The sequence below is a fragment of the Micropterus salmoides genome, unplaced genomic scaffold (assembly GCF_014851395.1).
Source record: "Micropterus salmoides isolate LMB-PRFRI ecotype aquatic unplaced genomic scaffold, ASM1485139v1 Ms_hic_scaffold_16, whole genome shotgun sequence".
NCBI lineage: Eukaryota > Metazoa > Chordata > Actinopteri > Centrarchiformes > Centrarchidae > Micropterus > Micropterus salmoides.
Genome location: NW_024040707.1, coordinates 21,565,578 through 21,586,063, shown reverse-complemented (window position 1 = coordinate 21,586,063; position 20,486 = coordinate 21,565,578). Strand labels below are relative to the sequence as shown.

The window sequence follows — 20,486 nt, the reverse complement described above, 5'->3', positions numbered from 1 at the left end:
CTTAACCAGCTGAGATTGACTCAACAGCAAAGCACATGATCAACATCAGTATTTACTCATAATTTAGTTGCTTGTATTGAACCTGCTATTTTTCATAAAAAAAGAAAAATTCTACCAGTGGGGTGAAATAAATCCTCTTGTCCCCTGAGCATTTCACTTGTTTCAAGCATGGTCTTGAAACAAAAGAAAAAATATAAAACCAAATGAAATGAAACTCAAAAGTTTTTACACAACATTTTATCACATGGGTTGATTTTTGGCTTGGTTCACTTGGTAAAAGATCTAGGACTAAAATATTTTTTGCACTGCTGAAATTGAGACTTAATGTAGTTAGGATCTGGATATTGTTGTGCTTTCTTGTTTTGTACCTATTATTTTGCATCATCATGCATATACAATGTAGATTTTGGCATAAGGTTTGATTTTTTTTTGATAGAACCAGAGACTTACAACAAGCACTAAATGTCACCAGCAGATGGAGATAGAGTAACATCAAAAGGAGAATATAAACCAGTCGGTCCAGTCTGCTTTATTGCTGTCTTTTACAGTTGCAATCAACCATAACAGTGTTAAAACAATGGCTGTTTTTAAAGCTATATGCCATGTGAAATATTTCATATTTCCCCAGTGGTTGGCATTTAAAAGACATTCTGCTCTCATCTGCTCACAAATGTTACTTCTCAAGTGTTTTTTAATTTTAACATAACTTTTTAATTAATTTTTAAGGGTGCTTTTGCTGAGAGCAATGCCCTCTTCTTTCCCCTGTTCACGCTCACACATTTATACACATTCACATCGCCTTACAATAGAACCACATTTGTAGGATAAGGGCCTTGGTCAAGGGCACCTCTATGGTGGTAATGATGGTGAGGCAAGGGCCTTTGATGTCCTTTATTGTCATTAAAACATATCAGCATTACACTTCACCAACAGTCTAACTGAAGTCATTGAATTGCAATGAATTGATTATTTCCCTCTTTGGATAGGAGTACTGAAAACAATGTGGTAAGTTTCATGAATCAGCTCTAGGGGGCACTGCGTCATCATCATCATCATGTAGATAGAGAGAGAGAGAGAGAGAGAGAGAGGGAGGTATGATAGATTCCATTTCTATTCTACCTTTAATCCAACTGTGAAATTTGTAAGTAAAAGGCAGTTCGTTTTTTCTTCTCAGGTAGTTCCCTGAAAGGCCGTGTACTGCTGCATCAACTCTGAGTTTCATCATCACACCTTTACCCAAAAAAACGTGACCAGCAGGCAGACATGTGCTTGATATACTGTATTGATCATGTCTGGATTTAAAGTAAAGAAAAAAAACTATAAAAAGGTTAAAGTTCATTAAACGAAGATACACTGAGCCTAAGCTTCTCACCTAATGAGCCATGTGACAAAGGTCACATTCACTTTCCTACCACTTCAAAGATAATTCTCCTAATAAACACATAGTGCAGGGGAATGCAAAGTTATGTTTATAGGCTACAGCAGCTATCAAATTACGAATGAATGTGTTGAGATGCAGTAATGTAAACCACAGCAAACTAACCGATCAAAATAACTGATTTGCACGTCCACTTCTCCACTTTAAACATTTTATTACAGACAAAAGAAAACAAAAGAAGTATTTGTGACACAAAATGAATCTAATGCTGGTACACTGCTGTTGCACCAACAACAATTTCTGAAAAAATATTTATTATTCTAATAATCATGGTGTTTGATCAATAATAATAATAATAATAATAATAATAATAATAATAATAATGATAATAATAATAATGCACCCTGATGAAAAAAAGCCAAAATATTACTTCATATCATTCATAAATAGATGTGAAACCTGCAACCAAATTAAATAGAATGACCATATTGTAAAACATATGATATTCAACAAAACAAAATGGGTTCTCTCCGCACTGGCTTTACAAATTAAAGAAGTACATTTGGCAGGTTTATACACAAAATTAAAATATCTACCCCCATGACTTTTCCTCCAAACGCAAATCCTGCTACAGTGAAAAAACAAAATGTCTTCAGATTTTTTTTCTTCACAAAAAATGATAAAGATGAGTTCAACACAATTCTAAAACACCTAATAAAACTAGTCAAAAACTTTAAAACCCACTGTTATGTTTTTTTTCTTTAGTAACATTTCACATTTAGCAACGTTTTTTTTTTATTCACCTGTACAAGTGGTGTCTGGACTAAGGGTAGGTGTCGGGGGTTACAGGTGGGGGCGGTCCTTATTGACCAAGAGGAGGAGGAGCTAAAAGGAGAGGTATCAACCTTTGACCTCTACAGTTCTGTAACGTCCTGAGGCCATGTGAAGAGAGTGGCACTCTCTATCAGAGCTCCGCCAGTTAAAAGAGGAAATGGAGCGTTTTTCAGTCTTTGCTTTTTTTCCTCTCGTTTTGGAGAGAAACAAGACCAGTGAACACAGTTTCAACACAACTTTTAGTGTGTGTATTCCCTCACTGAATCCGCCTGCACGAAAATCACATAACCAAACAAAAAGAATTAAAGAAAGAAAGCATTAAAAAAAGAAAGCAAGGGACTGCAGCTAAATACACACATAAGAGGGTTCCATTTTGGTGATATTTACAATCACTCTGTGAGAAAGAAAGGAAATGAGGAGTCCTTTACTAGGGGCAAGAATGATTTACAAATGTCTCAAGTATCTGTGACTATCTTCATTAAAATTTTGCTTTGCTTTCACTCAGGCGGGGTGTTTCATTCTGTCCTGAAGTACATCCACCCCTGCTGAGGTGACTAAATTCTAGTTTCCTGCATTAGCTTTCTACCCAAGATCCCTACGCTTTGAGTATGCTTAGAGCATTTCATCTCCACAATGAGGGCAGTCCATGGCAAACACAGAGTAATGGAGTGAAGAGAAAGCATCTTTTAAAAAATTCAAATCAAAATGAGAAGACATTTTCTTTTGGTCTTCATTTCCAGTATTTTGGCATGAGCTTAAAGCTCACTGCCCCGGCAAAAAAAAAAGGAAAGTTCACAGATAAGGAAAAAAAAAGCAAGAGAAGTGCCTCAGGCTTCTGGCCGATCTAAGTGCTTGGCAAATAGGTGAAGTTACTGTAGCAGTCTTTGGGATTTTCTAAATCCGTCACAAAAACAAAAGAAAACTGAATGGTGTAGAAGCAGATACATCGATGACGTTGTTGTTATGTTGGAAAGCTCCCAGGAGTCTGCCATTTGAAGGTCTTTCAACTTCAAGTGAGGTAGAGAGGCTTGTCCCGAGCTCCCATGCCACTGCTTAGGAAGAAGAAGCTGTATTAATGTATGTCTGGATACGTGTGAATACAATGATGTTCTGACTACATGCATTTGTCTTCATCCTATATTTCAGCAGGAAATCCTAGTGAGCTTATGAACTCTTTTCCAGGAAGACCTGGCCAAGAAAGCGGCTCCAACACAAACATAAAAGCTGACAACAAACAACAGACATCATTCAGTATAAAGAAAAACACAAAAGTCAGAATTGGCAGATTGCTTGGTACTTGAAATGTCAAATACAATGTCTGTTCTCCAGTTATCTTTACTGACACGCTGGAATAATTCAGTACCGTCCAAAACTCCAAACTACAATGATCTGACACTGAGAAAAAAAAAGGTTTTAAGCAAAGACTCAATCTACTTCAAAGAGCATCAAACATGATTTGACCAAGGCGTGATCCCATTTGACATACAGATGAATCAGCTCCAAATACAGAAGATACTGACTCCCAGCTCTGCTGCCTCTCAGAATAGCAACACCAAGTTTCAGGTGTGAGACAAAACAACATTCCTCTTGTACCTGCTTGAATAGCTTGATTCAATAAGGCAATGTGTGTTGCGTGAAACACAGGGAAACTTAATTGGATGTCACACTTTTTCCTAGCTCGGTAATAGCATTGTTTTACTGCCGCATTACTCATTTCAATTTCAAGGAGATGCTTTGCTTTAGCATAGGAAATCGCAGTTTATGATTAATGCTGTCTGAATCTCTGAGTGTGAAAGTGAAGTGGTTTAGAGCAACTCATTTGGAAAATGAGTAACTGTCAGACAACTACTCACTATTCTCAACAATCAAATGTGCCGGATTGGATTTACAGAGGCAACATTTCTTTTATTTTGGGCCATCTTTTCATGGCTAACTCGGTGTCGTATCTTCTTGTTTAGCCATCATGTCCTTCATTCACCACAACCACAACACAATATGCTGACTGATGTGATGAGCTCACCCGCAGTGGTTGGGTCCACAGTCCCTGTTGCAGTACTCGCTCTCCCAGTCGGGGTTCTGGCCGTGCACTGGGTTAGCGGCTCCTGGAGACTGTGAGCCCCCGACACTGTTCTGGTAATCAGCCTGAATATGGGAGAATCCCTGTAGATTGGAGGAGAGGAGACGAGAGGGGAAAAGAGGTTATATTGCTGAGATTTGAGATGGCCAGCCATTAAAGTTTGCTGAGCCATGATACTGTATGAGGCCAAAAGTTGTTATTATCTGTTGCTCCTGAGCTTAGTGAGTAATACCACTTTTTTTCTCTCCCCATTTTCTCTCATTGCTTGGTTAAAATGGGTCTCAAAATCACACTTCTTACACCGACATGACAACCTCCTGCTGGATTGGTGACATTATAGACCCAGAGGGGAAAGGAGAAAATAGTTTGTTTGCCACTAAATCGGTGAAAACAGTAAAGTTTATCAAAATATTTTTGCAGAATGTGCTCTTTTCTTCTTCATTTATATGCTAAAAATGTGTTTTTACAACACAATGAGATTGAATTGAGAGTTTTCTTGTTTGGAAAACAGTAGTAACTCATAAAAGCATTAGATGGTATTTAAATCATAGTGAGAAAAGCACTACAGCCTGAGGTTTCTGTGGTAACATCAACTGCTTTTAAGTTTAATAAATGTAACAGTAATTATCAATAATTAAACATCGTGTGATTACAGGTCTACATTCTGCACAAATGTATATGTATTGTGATTAATGTGATTAATGAGAAGCTTTAGCAGATGTACGTATGTGTTTAATCATATTTCATGTTTTGACGATTTTAATAATAGTCAGACCAACCTGTTGGCTAAGAGGAGGGGAATGCAGTGGCGCCTGGAGCCCCATTTGGTGTGAGATGATTGGCTGCGACTGCTGCATGCGGATTGGCTGGTTGAGCAGGGAGCTCTGGTGCAGGGAGAGTTGGGCGTGGGGGTGCAGAGGTGGGCTGATCTGGAAGGGAGCTGGGGGAGAGGCACTCATGCTGGGCGGCAGCATCTGGGATTGGCTGAGGGTCTGGGCCAGGGTGTGGCGGGGCGGCCCGGCATAGCTCTGGATGTCCGACAGGGGAAAGGAGCCCGGCGGGCCCATGTAGGGTGAGGAGGGCTGAGGGGGCACACTGTACAGAGGCTGCTTCGGGGGCAGCAGGTGGGAGGGCTGGCTGGTCTGCTGGGCACTTTTTGGTTCAGGGTCATTGTATGTCTGTGGATGAATAAAACAGAATTTTAATGAGATGACTAACTCTGGTTCTTGAAACCCTCAACACATCAATCATTATACAGCAAGCTCTGACCACAACATCTCCACTCTCGTTTTTGCCCTGACCTGTCTCTTAAAGGGAGATTCTGTTATTTGTTAACCTGGGTCTTATTATAAGCAGAGATGTTTTATAGAGGATATATAAGGACTTTGTTATAAGTCAGTCAAGTTGAACGGACTGGTATGCTATGCTGTTTGCTGTCTTTACGTTAAGTAGGACTCACAAACAAGGAAGAATTTGGAAAATACACTCTTTTTCCCGAGAGTTAGATGAGAAGATTGATACAGCCAGGCTAGCTGTTTGCCCTTGTTTCCAGTTTTATGCTAAGCTAAGCTAACCGTTTCTTGGCTACTGCTTTATAGTAAATGGACAGACATGAGAGTGGTTCTCAATCATCTAACTCTTGGCAAAAAAACAGACTAAGCGTATTTCCCAAAATGTTTGACTATTCCTTTAAGATTATATTAAGTGTGCATTTCTCAAATCTCTACAACAGAGGTGGCGGGATTTTTTTTTATCACAATGACAAATTCTCAGTTGACACTCAAAGCTCCTAACAGTAAATCTTTTTCAACAAATTGATGCTTGCTGTGAAATGAGACCGTATATATTTAATTTTCAGTCTATTCTTGGCTTGACGGCCTTCACTATTTATTTTGCACCACTTCACACACGTCAATGGAAAGGAATGCAGTGCTTTAAAGGAAAATACAAAACTCCACCAAAATCCCCCCAACTTGACCTTTCTCTTTTAGGACAGTATCACTCTGAGCAGGTGCAGCACCCACATTATACCTCCACCTCCAGCCCACCCCACCCTCTCCAGGACCCTATGATGAGCTGTCAGATTGCTCATCTCCAGCCATCAGTGCTGATTAGAAGGTAATGGAGCCCATTTGTATGAATAGAGCTTGGGCCGAGGTAATGATCAATAGACACCTTGACAGATAGATGGGAAAAGGAGAGGAACACACGCACACACACATACACACACACACACACACACACACACACACACACACACACACACACACACACACACACACACACACACACACATGCAGGAACCCAGGCAGAGAAATGAGGCTGTTTGCCTCCAGAACAAATGGAATGACAAGAGGAATCTTCCCCACACTACATTGTGTGTTGTTAATACAAGATGGCACTAAACAATGCAATACACAGCCCTCCTCCTTGTCTTTCTTTATTCCCCATGCTACTATGCTGGTGTATACAAGACGCCATCCTTCACTGGGCAAAAGGGATGTCATAGATCTGAATTAGCAGGAAGGTGTCAGAGGTGGAAACCGCAGAAAGCCTATGATTGCTTGCGTTGATTTGTACTTCCTGTTATAGATGATTAGATGGAGGAAATCAATGATGAGTGACACAGGTGTCTGTTTGTGTAAGATGCATTTAGGGTTTGCATTTTCTAAAGATAGACATAAAACAGACCTGATACTGTGTATAGCACATGAGAGAGCAATCATTTCTGTATCCTCCATCCCTAAAAATGTTATGGCCATATGCTTCTGGCTGACCCTTCCCCCAACTATATCATCATACCCACTACAATCCCCAACCCCCAACATCTGCATGCTATGGAAATCAGGTATTGTTCCAAATATGGCCTGCTCTTTTTGCATCAGATGCCCACACCCTCTCCACCACCAACACCATCTCATCCCAAGAAAAGCCCCGCCCAGCCCATTAGCAGGGATTTTCCATCCAATGCATCATCAGTCTTAGCCAGGGCCTGTGTGTCATAAGCGTTACCTTGGAAACCAGACTGGCACGGTACGCGGCCAAGGCTTTCAGGTACTCTTTCTTAGCCGCCTCGGTTTTCCTCTTGTACGCCTGTGAAGGAAGAGAAAAACAATCAAAACAAGAGGACTTAGGTGAGAGAAGATGTTGACATGCTCATAAATGTACAGACAAAGTCTGTCTCTTAATACACAGAGACATGTTTTTTTATTTCCTAATAGTTTCTTAAACACACACACACACACACACACACCCTACACACACATACACACACAACCTTGTGACACTATCATCACAGGGACCCTTCTTTGATATAATGCATTCCCTAGCCCCTTACTCTAACCTTAACCATCAAAACTACATAGCTAACCTTTTACCCTTACTCTAACGTAATTCTAACCTGAACCCTAAAACCAAATCTTAACCGTCAAAAAGCCCTTTAAACTCCTCGCAAAGCTGTCAGACTCCACAAGTATAGTGATATCCCAGTTTTTGGACCCCACGAATATAGTAAAACAAGACCCCCCCACCACCACACACACACACACACACACACACACACAGATCCGTAATGTTTCCCTTTCCATCAGAGCCAATGGTACAGAACACCTCTATTTCCTCATCACAGCACTAAAACTCCCTCATCTCAATGTGTCTCCCTCTATTGTAGCAACACATAATTTCCATTCCAATCCACCTAAAGAAATGAACTGGAACGTCTCCCTCTCTCTCCTTTTAGCTCCACAAAAACACCCCTATCAGCATACTGACATTAGTGATACACCAGAATGGCTGTTGTCATTTGGCACATTAGGATGCGTTTGAGTTTTGTTTGTAACTGCCTTCCATATTGTTATGAACCTCTGTTGTCATACAACTACTGTAACTGCGGCCGCTGTGTTTGGATGAATTCAGTGTGTTTGCATAAAGATGGTGGGTTTATAAGTGCATATGGATGTGTGTTATTGCATGCAGGTATTGTCTGTGTAGCATGTAGCAGTGTGTGAAAATAGGGCTATTAGCTATAAGGGCTATAGGCAAAATCATGTCTATTATGCACAACAAAAAGGAGAAAGAAACATGTTTTTTGGTAGAAAATCAGTTATTTAAGCATTGTATTTTTTATGCTGTTGCCGATGCAAGCACTTGTACTCAATATGAATTATTTCATCAATACCATACTCTGAGAAATATAAACACATTTTATTCAATATAAAATAGTGTAAAACTGGCTAAATGCATTCATTTAAATCAGGAAATATCTGATGAAAGAATAAGTAATTACAAATTTGATGATGCCCGCTTTCGTAGTGTTTTCGGTGCTTTGAACACATTTAATCAGTACCAAAAAGGCTCAGTTCAAAACCGAGTATGATTGATGTTTGCTTGATGTACATGACTGATGCGCAACACCAAAAAGAAACAATATGGAAAATACGGTGCATTTAAATACACATCATATGCTAGAACATTGTCTTTACTCAGTATCCTTTCTTTAAAGTAAACCTTCCTCATCCCAGGAGAATTGCTAATAGCAAAAGAAGCTAACAAGTCTGGTTTCTTGTGTAGTTGAATACCCACTAGGCAAAACATCATGACCTCCTATAACTCATCATTAGCATATCCTACCTATTACTGCTGAACTGGAGATGACGTTAACAACAAAAACAATAGACTACTCCTGGATAGCCGAGATGCCCTTCAGCTAAATCCAAGGACGGGGCGATAGTGAGGGGGGATCACTAATTCTGTATTCTAGGCAGGATCAAAATAGCAGGCGAGCGAGAGATATAAATATAGAGAGTGGAAATGAGAACTTCACACATCCCTGCTTGACAGAGGGCCAATGAAGATGCATGGTGTGGAGGTATCAGCTATAAAGGCTGGAAGGACACAGGAAGTGTGGACCGTACCTGGGCCCAGAGCTTTGTGGGAGTTTTGTTTTGGCAAAGAAGATGATTCAGTTTTTTGTTTTGATGGACACTGCACTGAAAAACTCAGAAGACGCCTTTGCATTATGACAGTTGGAAAGAAATAGAACAGTACAAGTAGTGTGCCGGTGTGTGTTTTCACATCTGATTGTTTGCTTTTGCAGGGTTGCTCCAGCATGTGGGTCTAAGTGTATTTGCTCACTGCATAACATATCAGTCTTAGACTTCTTAAATCTCCCCAGGTGAGTTTATATTTTTCCCATTTTGACCATTTCTTGCTTGTAAAATGTCCAACTTTGTTAGTCTCTGACTGTTTTATGGCTGCTGTTGCACAGAATACTCCAATACCCTTCCCCTTGCTAGAATTAAATTTAGAAAGAAAATCATTTTTATGAGAGTCAGGGGAGTGGGGATAAACGGGTGGATTATCTTTAGAAAGAGAAGAACTAGCTCATTAAGGTGAGCTGTATCTCACAGCAATGTTCTGGTAATTACACAGCACATAATGCCAGGGAAAGGCTGCTTGCCTGCTGCAGCACACATGCCATCTACTGGCCGGACCAGAATGTGTGAATGTGACTGTATCCACGTATGTGTTTGGGGTCAATGTACGTGCATGTGCATGTGCATGTGCTTGTGCACATGTTCCTTTTGTGTGCACTACACACAAGTACTACACAAAACAGTCTCTCCTTTTCATCAATTTTGCAACAATTTTCAATGTATCTATTAGAGATTTCTGTGTTTCACAACCTCCAGGGCTGAAACGTAACGTAACGCAGTAGTGCCAAAAAACGCAAAAAACAGTTTTGGTCTCTATAGCTAATTTCCCATTGATGACAACTGCTCAGCGGGAGGGGGTGGGGGGTTATTTAACATACTCGTGCCCTCACAGGTGGCTAGTTGCTAAGTGGTTTCAGCAACCAGGCTTCATTCAGCTTGCCTCAGCTCCACCTCTTTGCCCATTTTTGGATTAGCCAGATGCCAAGATGGCAACGGCTTGAGACGCTGGGAGCCACCCATATTAAGCTTCAGCTCTTCAGAAACCTATGGGTGACGTCATGTTTTATACAGTCTATAATGTTTCCCCATCCGCTTTATTGTTTCAGATATTCCAGACCTGCATATTTTTTGTACCTGCTTCTGTTCCTCTCCTAGGCTGTCCCACATTGATGCCACAATCTTGGAGACATCCCCAAAGGTGGCGTTGGGATTTTGGCCCTTAATGGCCGCCTGGGTGTCTCTGAAGAAGAGCGCGTAGGCCGACACAGGTTTCTGTGGCTCGTTGGGGTCTTTCTTCTTCTTCTTCTTTTGGGGTTTGGGTTTGGGCTTCATCATTTCTGCTGAGGCCCGCTTCTCACTGCTTATCTGGAGGCAGCAAGAGGGATGGAGAGGGAAGGACAGACGAGAGAAAAAGAGACAATGACATTGCTGGTTATAAATCAGTTGATGAAAATAACTCTTTTGCTGCAGCTACTACAGAAAGAAACTTGAAGAGTCAGTGTATTTTTGGGCATGATGACCTGACTGGTTACAATACTCTCAAGATTCTCTCAAGGTTAAATTTATATATATATATATATATATACACATTTTAAAACCCTCACCATTAACCATTGTAGCATGACGACCAACATAAATGAAATTGAAATAGAACATTTAATGAACATTAGACAGAGGGTGAGTTCTGCGAATAGCAGCAGTGGCTTGTTCTGAGAAAAGAAAACAGATCAATTTACGGACATGGGCAAACGAAGACTAACAGAACGTCAGCGAGACATGTTAGCCTCTGGAGTGTTGGAGGGGGGGTGTGGTTCAGGAGAAACAAGCCAAACATGGGTTAGGGTGGGGGGAGATAGTCCTGCGCTAATTAAAATGTCATAGGTAGTGGTTCCACTTGGTTTCCCATTGGTACTACTTTTTGTGTTGTTAAATCCTTGAATTCATAGATATTTCCTTTCAGTCTTTATTTTGTTTATTTCATGTGGATCACAAATAATTTTAAATTCCACTTTCCATAAAAATTGGATTAAATCTATATTTTTCATAGGATGCACCCAGTTGGTTTGTTAACAATAACACACTGCAATCTCACTACATTTTCAGGAGGCAAAAACTGCTAACATCTGTGTGATGTACTCCACCCAACACACATGAATACATTTTCATTTTCCACACAGGGCTTTGACGGGGAGTCAAATCCAGGTCACCTGATCCTGGTTGTGATTCTATATGGAAATTGCCTTCTTTGCTGAGGAGAGAACACATCAAGCACGGGAGACAGAGGGAGAGGAAGGGAGTGGGGAGCGAGAGAGAGAAAGATAAGGAGAAAGAGAGAGAAGAGGTGCAGCTGAGGGAGGATGGCGAGGAAGAAGTGACAGCTTGATGTTGCCATTAGTATCAGTGGAACATCAGTTAACCTGATTTCTTGGATGCTATGAAGGCAGGAAAAACCAATCCAATTTCCATCCATATAATAGAAGATATAATGACATAGTGAATATATAATGATATACACTGGTATTATGTCAAATAAAGGATATTTATGTGCACTATTTACGATTGAGAGGTCATGGAGAGTTACTCAAATGTTGTTAGGGGCTTTGAGTGAAGTGAGAGTGAAGTCTTTCTTTTTTTTTTGGCAAAGCGAGCCCATCTCCAAGGCCAGGTTCCTATTTCATCAGGTTGCAGCTTAGAAATTTTAAATGGCTTTGAAAGTTCCCTTTCATGATCCACTGATCCTGGGTTTCAGTGTTAAAACTCAGCAGGGGGAGAACAAACCATGAAAAAGATTTGTCCCCGCGCGAGTATCAAACAGCAAGTTTAGGACATTTGAAGACGTTCACATCCATCTAATGCATACTTATCATGGGATTAAACACCAGCAATGTTTTCCCCTTTAACTGTCAATTGGAAAACAGGAAATGACTGCCTTTGAAAATCGCATTGTTTCAGCAATGCATTTGCAGCCAAACAACACACTGTATTCCACACAGCATGAAATTAACTAATCAAAATTCAAGGTCCAGGAGCACATTTGGCAGCTAAAGAAAAACTTCAAAATGGCTTTTGTGGTGTGCGGAAATGAACGGATGTTCTCACTCAGGGTGATGTGAAAGTATTGCTTGTCTATTTCACAGCTTACAGGTAATATTCATTTTATTTTTTGTGTGTGAGTACGCCTGGTTTCATTAAAAAATAATCATCCCTCACTTTTAGGCAATGAGGCAGAAGACAGGCATTTGAAACGACATCTGTTCCACCCAATCCTTTGAAGTGAAAATAGAATAAACTTAAGGTAGAGCTAATGGAATGACAAAATAGAAAAAAAGAAGGCTAAAAAATCTCCAGGAAAATTCACATGTATTCACACAGAGGAAGGAGCAATGACACTAAACATCATGCAGCTACATGCAATCAACCAGGAGAACAAGGGCCATATTCTTTCATTTCTTTCTATCTTTTCCCTCTTTCTGTATGAGATTCATGTTCATGACAGTGGAAGATGACATATCAGTGAAACTGGAATATGGCTTAACATATATCTAGAAAGAGTACAAAAAAACAAAACTCCACTCACAGCAGTAACAGTGTCAATAATTTGCTTTAGTTACAGCGTTATAGGACAAATCCACCCTTAGATTCTTTATTAGATACTGAATTTTAATTTGTTTTCATTTTCCCTCAACCTGTTTGGGTGAGTGAGAACTTCACTGCACAAAGGCCAATGAAAAAAGTCATAACATTTATACTATTAAACGTCTCAAAGTTACTGGTCTTAATTGTACTTGCTGATCTATTGATCTATTTTTCTGGTTAGAGCAGACAACAAGAGTGAAAAGTAAATTGCCTTGCTGTCACATCGATATCCCAAACATGTATAAAGAGAAGCAGACTGTCACTGTCTTCACTGCAAAAATATCTAAGAAAGACGAACAATTATAACATTTGTCTCCACTAAGAACACAAAAAGGTTTTAAGCTAGTTCAAAGAGATAGTTTCAAGTCGTTTTTGCTTACCACATCAGCAGATATTTTAATTGATGATAGCAAATTTCTCAAGATCATTGTTTTTGTTTGCAGGAGGGGATATCTGCAGTGGCTCTGTGTAGTATGCACGACCAGAATAACGTTCTTATCTGATATTGGTCACTATATTTGAGTAATTTTATGTGGATAAAATTACTCAAATATTGGAACCAGTGGTTACCTTTTGTTTTCTTTCTTTCCCTTAATCACAAACATATGTATATGTAAACATATGTATATGTATCAGAGTGGTTTTACTTGCTTGCTTTACAAATTATAGTAGAGTAGATGAACACATTTCTACCACATATCCACTATACATTATCAAGCTTATTTTTGTCAGCACAGTAATGATTATGACGGATGTTGTTGTCAGTTGAGAAAAAGGGAGAGTCACATCCTTTATTCATAACGCAACATATTGTGACTGCACTGCATTCTGGTCTATTTTCTGATACTGTCAGTGGAGAGATTGGTATCTGGTCCTCTTCTACGATAGATTTCTCCCTGTGTGAGTGTTGCAAAATGGTGAGTGTATAAAGTAGCTCTTTGATTCTGATGTGCTGACACAAGGTCCTGACGTTTACCATTCGTATTTTAGACATTTTGGACCTTTATTGGCTGTCTTTCACCACTGTAGTTGTGTTAGAGATATTGTGATGTGACATGATGTAATTTTGTCTATGTTTGGCCAGACACCCACAGTAGTTGGAAAAATACTGGATCACAATGTGCAAGCTACATTTCATACATAAGACATTTTAAATACCCAGTTCCTTATATTTTGGGAAGTTCACGCTATCCCCACTAAAAAGATTTCCCAAAATATGAATCTAGAAATATCAATTTAGCTTCAAAGTCACTGAGGAACAGGCCACATTTCCTAATTAATGTTCACTATTTCAATTATAAGTGTCAGTGTGAGGGAGATGCTGTGTCTCTACTTTAACTGTAGCTTGCAAGCTACAAGCTGAAAGATAAATTTTCCATCTGATGGAAATCTTTTTAGCAAATGTGAAAAAAGTGAAAGTTACAGTCAAAGCAACATTTACAGACCATGTACTTCTAGAGACATAAATGTTGACGCTATACTAGTGTCACAATGGAAAAGAATCAAAACTTTCAAACATTAATCTTGGAGAAAAAAAGACATTTTCACATAGCTCTTACTAGGTATGACCGCCATGTCCTGTACAGAGCAGTAGTAGAGTCTAAATATATTTTGTACAGAGCTTTCTAGTTTACAAGCAAAAGAAGTATAGTGTCAGCCTTAGCTGGCTCATCCCATCAGCATTTCCGTTGTCTGAGAGAGAGAGAGAGAGTGAGAGAGAGAGAGAGAGAGAGAGAGATGGAGAGAGTGTGAGAGAGAGAGATGGAGAGAGAGTGAGAGAGAGAGAGAGAGAGAGAGAGATGGAAGTGGTGGTAGGTGTGGAGAGAGAGATAGGGAGGAGGGGGTAGCTGTAATTCTGAATGGACAGCACTGCGCTGGCAAGACAAGATTAGAATTGACAGCCTGATAACTGTGTCACTATCAAAACAGCAGAGAGAGAGAGAGAGACAGAGTGATGGAGAGAGGAAGGAAGAATGAAGAATGAAGAAGAGTGGATTGTGTGAGATGCAAAGGAAAGAGAGTTGATGTAAAGAGAGCAGATAAAAGGAGGATGGGAGGTGCAGAGATGCAGAGAGAAGAGGGTTGATAACAAAAAGTAGGACGGGCGCAGACGCAGAGACCGACAAGAGTTTAAGAGACTAGAAAATTAGACAATAAAACCAGGTAATAGTATGAGACTGTATAAAAGTGTTTGACCAATCACAGCCTCTTGAATATATGCATCATCATCATCATCTACACTGAGCAGCAAAGTGGAGAGTGCTGCATGGTGTATCGATTTCAAAAGGCCATAAAACCAAACAGGAAGTACTCAGAGGTGATGCACACTTTCTCTTTACTGGGATGGTCATTACACCACAGCATGATGCAGATACTGAGCGCAACACTAAATCAAATCTGAATGCCATCCACTTACGTCCATAACAACTGTAAAATGGGAAAACACACACAACACTGGTCTGTTGTACAGTTTGTGGTACACAGTTAGTGTGCAAGCATCCACAGAGAATACACAAGAAACCCATTTTTACATGCTAGTTTTTTGTCTACTGGCCTGATGAATGAGACAAAGTACAAGCACTACTCAGCAGCTGACGGTGATACAGAAGAGGCTGAAGAAGCTCAAGAACATCAATCAAAGATTAGTATAGGACAGAGTTGGAAAAAAGCCAGTAAAACTAGGGGACGTTTCAATAATCCTCCATGTCAGAATTAACTTTATAAAGTATGCTTTTTAAGAGGCAAGAAAGAAGCTTGTAACATGCAATATATTATGAACATGAATACAAATCAGTCACACTTCAGAGCAGCTGTCATTAAGGAGAGTAGCTTTACACTTTACGCAGGATGAGGTGGACAAAATACAGTACAATAATTATTTTAGCCCATATAGTCCATTCACATACACGGGGATCGTCCCCGATATCGATATTTTGCTACATTAGCGACAAAACCCATTAGTGTATTGTATTGAACGAGCATGCCCTTTGTATTTTACCAGTGTTTCTGTCCACCTGATGAATATATGTCCAATACGGTGTAAAGTGAGGGTTTCAAGCAGTTACGGTATTCTAATATATGTTTTATTTATCTATATTTTAAAAACACTGACCAAGGATATCAAATAAAGATATGTGTAAAAAATGTATATGCGGTACAGTGGAGTAGATCTCTTCAACAGTACACGGACCTCTCCACACCAGCATACTGGAGAGAAGCACAGCTTAGTGCAGCTGTTACAGACTCTAAGCCTTTGTGGGTTTATAAATAGATATATGGCCTTGGTTAGAAAAGCAGTGTGTGAGAATAATGTAATTTCAAGACGCCATATATAATTTTTCTGCAATTTTCACCACCAGCTGTAGCTCGCAGCTTAAAAGAAAAAGTGGGTTCCTGAAGGTTGTGTAGTGCAACAAAAAATATCAGAACACAGACTGTGGCACACATCTTTCACGAGTGGCTACAAAGTCAGCTGGTTTAAAAATGCAAAAGCACATTTGTCACCTGAATCATCCATCCAGTTGTTAGCTGCAGCTTGTAAGGATGCAGGCAGTACAGAAATGTATAATAAATGATGAATACTATCCAAAGTTTTTTCCAGAAAACATCGTGTATTTGAAATGAATTATAGCACGATGCCAGTCTTCTTTCTGACTGTATGATCAGATGGTTTTGGAGCGGAAAATGCTGGAGTGGGTTTTGAGAAAGAGTAAGTAAGTCTTTGTTAAGTTTCCATAATTAGGGTAGGGGATCATGTGGGCTTACATTTTGTTTTTTTTATTACATACACTTGGTTGTTATTTAGATATCGCTTTCACCTAGCATTTCAAAGTGCCCCTGTACGTAATGCCGTCAAGATTGTGGCCTTTTTGGCAGGAAAGATGAGAATGTAAACAAAGCTGAGATCTGAATGTTTCAACCTCCTCTAAACTAAGACTGCCTGTAGATGTCATGGATGGAATCCAAAATATAAGATGCTTGTTAAAATAGTTTCTTACATCCTGTTTGAATATTATACAATGTGTGAGTGTCAACTTAAATTACAAATTCTTCACATCTCATACTATCTTCATGTCTTATCCTACAATTACTTTACAATCACTCCTGTGTCATGTCTTTGTATATTCCCGTCATCTACTTCCCCATGAAGGCTCGGTTAAAATATGTCTTAAAATATATACGGTGATATATACGGTGCCCTCGCCATCTGGAAGCTATTACAGCTCCATGTCAGACTGCCCATCTGTAAGCAATGAGCAGAACTGCATGTCAAAGCCGCCTCACAGATCTTTGAGTAGAACCAGGCACTTGTCCAGAGAGCAGCACTCATCAAATGAAAATACAACCCGGCCCAAACAATAATGAACCGGAAGTGCAGATTCTGGTTGTGATCTAAAAGACATGAAAGGACATCAGTGGGAAAACATAGACCTGATCCATAAAGAGCCCATTATGGAATTTGTATCTAGTTCTGATACCATGCCATTACAAAAATACAAGGTCTTTATGATGTGGAGTATTTCATTAGTGTTTTCAAAGATGCAGGCTTGCACTACTGAGCTGGCAATGTGGATTTGATTTCAACCAATATTCCCACTGCACACATTTTAATTCATACTCGAGCCCAAAGCCATTGCTGAACTAAGCTGCATGATTTATCTGACTCTGGAAAATGACTGACAGCTCTGTGGAGCTCCTCCCTATAAGCTCTGCCTTACAGCACTGGACCTACTTAATCAGCCTAAATTGCAAAGTCGAGGCCCTTGTATTTGGTAATGTGGTGAAAACAGTTGCAAGTGAGAGCTAATTAGATTAACGGTAGTTTAACGAGCTGTTGGAGGGGCCCCCGCAGATTGGATTTTAATAAATAGTGGCAAAAGCATCTGCTATTCACTTCCTGGCTCTGCTGGCATCCTAATTGGCCCCAGTGGGTTGCTGTAGCTCAGTACTACACTCTGCAATTTAGGAGGGGTAAAAGGCAAAATGCTTATTTTCAGTCCAGGTAAGTCTGGGAAACAAAATAAAAATTAGTCTTCATGATTGTAGGCCAGGCTTTATGAACATTAATACAACTCTAACACAGTTTCCAAGAATTCTAACTCCACAGAGCATCCACAAAATGTCCACAAAGCAGGAAGAGAGAATATCTCAAAGTCCAAATAAAACAGATTTTGACATATTCATCTTTTCCTATTGTTTGTTTTCAAGATGAAATGTTCCCATGATGAGGTCTTTGTAGAGGCAACAGCACATAAAGGAAAAAACAATTAATCAAACATGAATGAGCGACCATAGCAGGGTTATTTCCATAGCAACAGCCCGAGGGGACAACTTGAACCCTTTAATGTGAGCTGGTGATGTCTCTTTGTAAACATCTGCGCAGCGGGGGGAGAAAGCCAATGAGAGAGCCTGGCAACAGAGGCATCACAGGGCAGCAACCTCTTGGTAACAATCGAAGTTTCCATTATCTAGTATTGAAAGGACCTAAAAGTGCTCTGCCATATTGTATTTGGGAGCACTTGGAATTGATAAGAATCTTTGTGTTATTGCTGTTAAGTGTCCAAAAACACTAGTTTACGTTGAAGCTTTTAGCTGCTAAACCACTATGCAAATTATCAGGTAAAAATGAACAGACATCAAAGACATTTATTTAAACACTGTTTCTTCCTCTTTTATCAGGCAACAAATCACAGCTATTATCAACGGTCGCTTGTTGGTGGCTATAAAGGCACTAGACTAATTGGCATTTCATAAGTCCCAGATAGTGGAGGGGGAATAGTTGTCAAAGCAATCTGCTTTCAATGTATGTTCTATATCTCCTCAAAATGAAGACAATGATTTTAGAGTTTCTAAGAGTAATGCATGAGGTGAAGAGAAAAAAAGAGACCCTCATGCACAACGTTCACAAAGTAACCTGACTGCAGTCTAAAAATCACAAGAGCAGCTTAAGTGTACAGTGGCAGAACAGTAATTCAGTCAACCACAATGCTCTCTGCATGTAAAAGGGAGCCTATAGTTTTCAGTGGTCCGTGCTCACGTCAACGGCCCCTTGTACAAACCTTCAATCAAAACTTTTCAGGAACAACAAACAGTATTTACAAGATTTTTTGCTGAAACATCTCACCAGTGTGACTGGGCAGTTTGTGGAGCCTGGCAGCACCACCACTGGCAGGAGCAGGTATCTGTAACCTTCTTACAAACACTCTTGTCCCGAACCTCAGTGGTTCCTTGGGCAAGAGTAATGGCTTCTTTGCACTGGGCTGCGCCGTGCTATTGTAGAATCACAGAGCGGTTAATTGAAACAAATGACTCTAATAATGGGACATTATCCCCACAGGCTGGCTTTGTGGTGGGCCTAATTAGCAGTGCAGTGGTGGCGACGAGGAAGAGTCACCACGCTGATCCCTCAAAGGAAGCAGACGAGGCCCCCTTTTAAGTGGGCAGTAAGGGATTCTCCTACTTGCAGCATGTAAGGGTGCCAGGCTTTTTCAAAACCAGCGTGTCAAATGTAGACATGTTTAGTCACGAGTGGCCGGGTCCCTCCGAGGTTGAGTCCCCCTCTGTTAGGTGCTGCGATGTGGCTGCTTTTCCTCTCCTGCTCTTCAAATCTTCCTGATTGAGCCAGCTCAAAAGAGAAAGATTTTTAAGACTTTTATATATTTTGTAATACTCTGTTGATTGACTAATTTATTAATAATAATAATATATATATATATATATATATATATATATATATATATATATATATATATATATATATATTGCACCTTCTTGTCCTCTTGCATGCTTTTGGAACGTCAGTGGCCCATTACTAATGTGACAACATGAGACATTGTTTCCCAGATGTATTTTGATCACCACTGAAATCTGTTTTTGCCATTCTTAATTGTTTACCCTTGTACATGATGATCGCAGAAAGTCAGCTGTAACGCACTGTTCAAATCTCTGTGACCAAGCTCTTTTAAATATTCATTAGTCGTAACAGTCGCCTAAGGTTATTTGAATTAGTTCCATGAATATTCATGAATGTGCATTTGTTTTTAATGCTCAATCCATTTAATACTCCTCTTCATTACTTCACTCTGAACTTTGCATGATGAGCTGCACAAAACAAAGCTTTGCTTTTTTAAAACCCAATTCTCTTTGGAAGCCCATTTGTTTCAGTTTATATGAAACGGGAGCGCCCTACCAATTATCTCGCTGTCATTTCTCTTGACAACTACAAGACACATATTGTTCACCCCTGTTGTGCATTGTAGCACTGAAGGGCATCTGTCTTTTTTTTTTAAATGAAAAGCCACAACAGAAAACATTTCAACTGTTACAAAAAGTGATTTATCTGGGAACGTCACTGAGATGTCATATCTTTCCCAGTGAAAGGCAGCAGAGCAAGCAGGTCATATGAGATATGTCGAAAACCTACAGTGGGAAAAAGATTGCTGTTTCAATTTAAAAAACACAACTAATCCAGCTGCACTTGGCATGTGAAGTCAAGACAAACTACAATGTTTCTTTTTTTTTAAGACAAAGTTTATTTTAAGGAAGTTCTTCTTATTAGATAGTAGGCAGTGGATGGTGCCTGGAAAACGGAATAGGTGATCTGCCAGTTTCAAACATACATGTTGTG

At 39.8% G+C, this 20,486-nt stretch overlaps 1 protein-coding gene across 3 annotated transcripts in view; it reads right to left on the bottom strand.

The window, feature by feature from the left end:
• Positions 1-877: 877 nt before the first annotated feature.
• The window catches only part of LOC119906091 (thymocyte selection-associated high mobility group box protein TOX-like), a 79,975-nt gene continuing 60,366 nt past the window's right edge, over positions 878-20,486 (bottom strand). For 2 of the 3 annotated variants that reach the window (XM_038723607.1, XM_038723609.1), the window contains 5 exons: positions 10,358-10,588; positions 7,302-7,382; positions 5,069-5,467; positions 4,233-4,372; positions 878-3,264 (listed from right to left, as the gene is read on the bottom strand). In XM_038723607.1, the coding sequence (XP_038579535.1) occupies positions 3,222-3,264; positions 4,233-4,372; positions 5,069-5,467; positions 7,302-7,382; positions 10,358-10,588 (894 nt within the window). In that variant the 3' untranslated portion in view covers positions 878-3,221. The remainder of the gene's footprint in view (positions 3,265-4,232; positions 4,373-5,068; positions 5,468-7,301; positions 7,383-10,357; positions 10,589-20,486) is intronic. The other variant, XM_038723608.1, reaches the window with a different exon arrangement.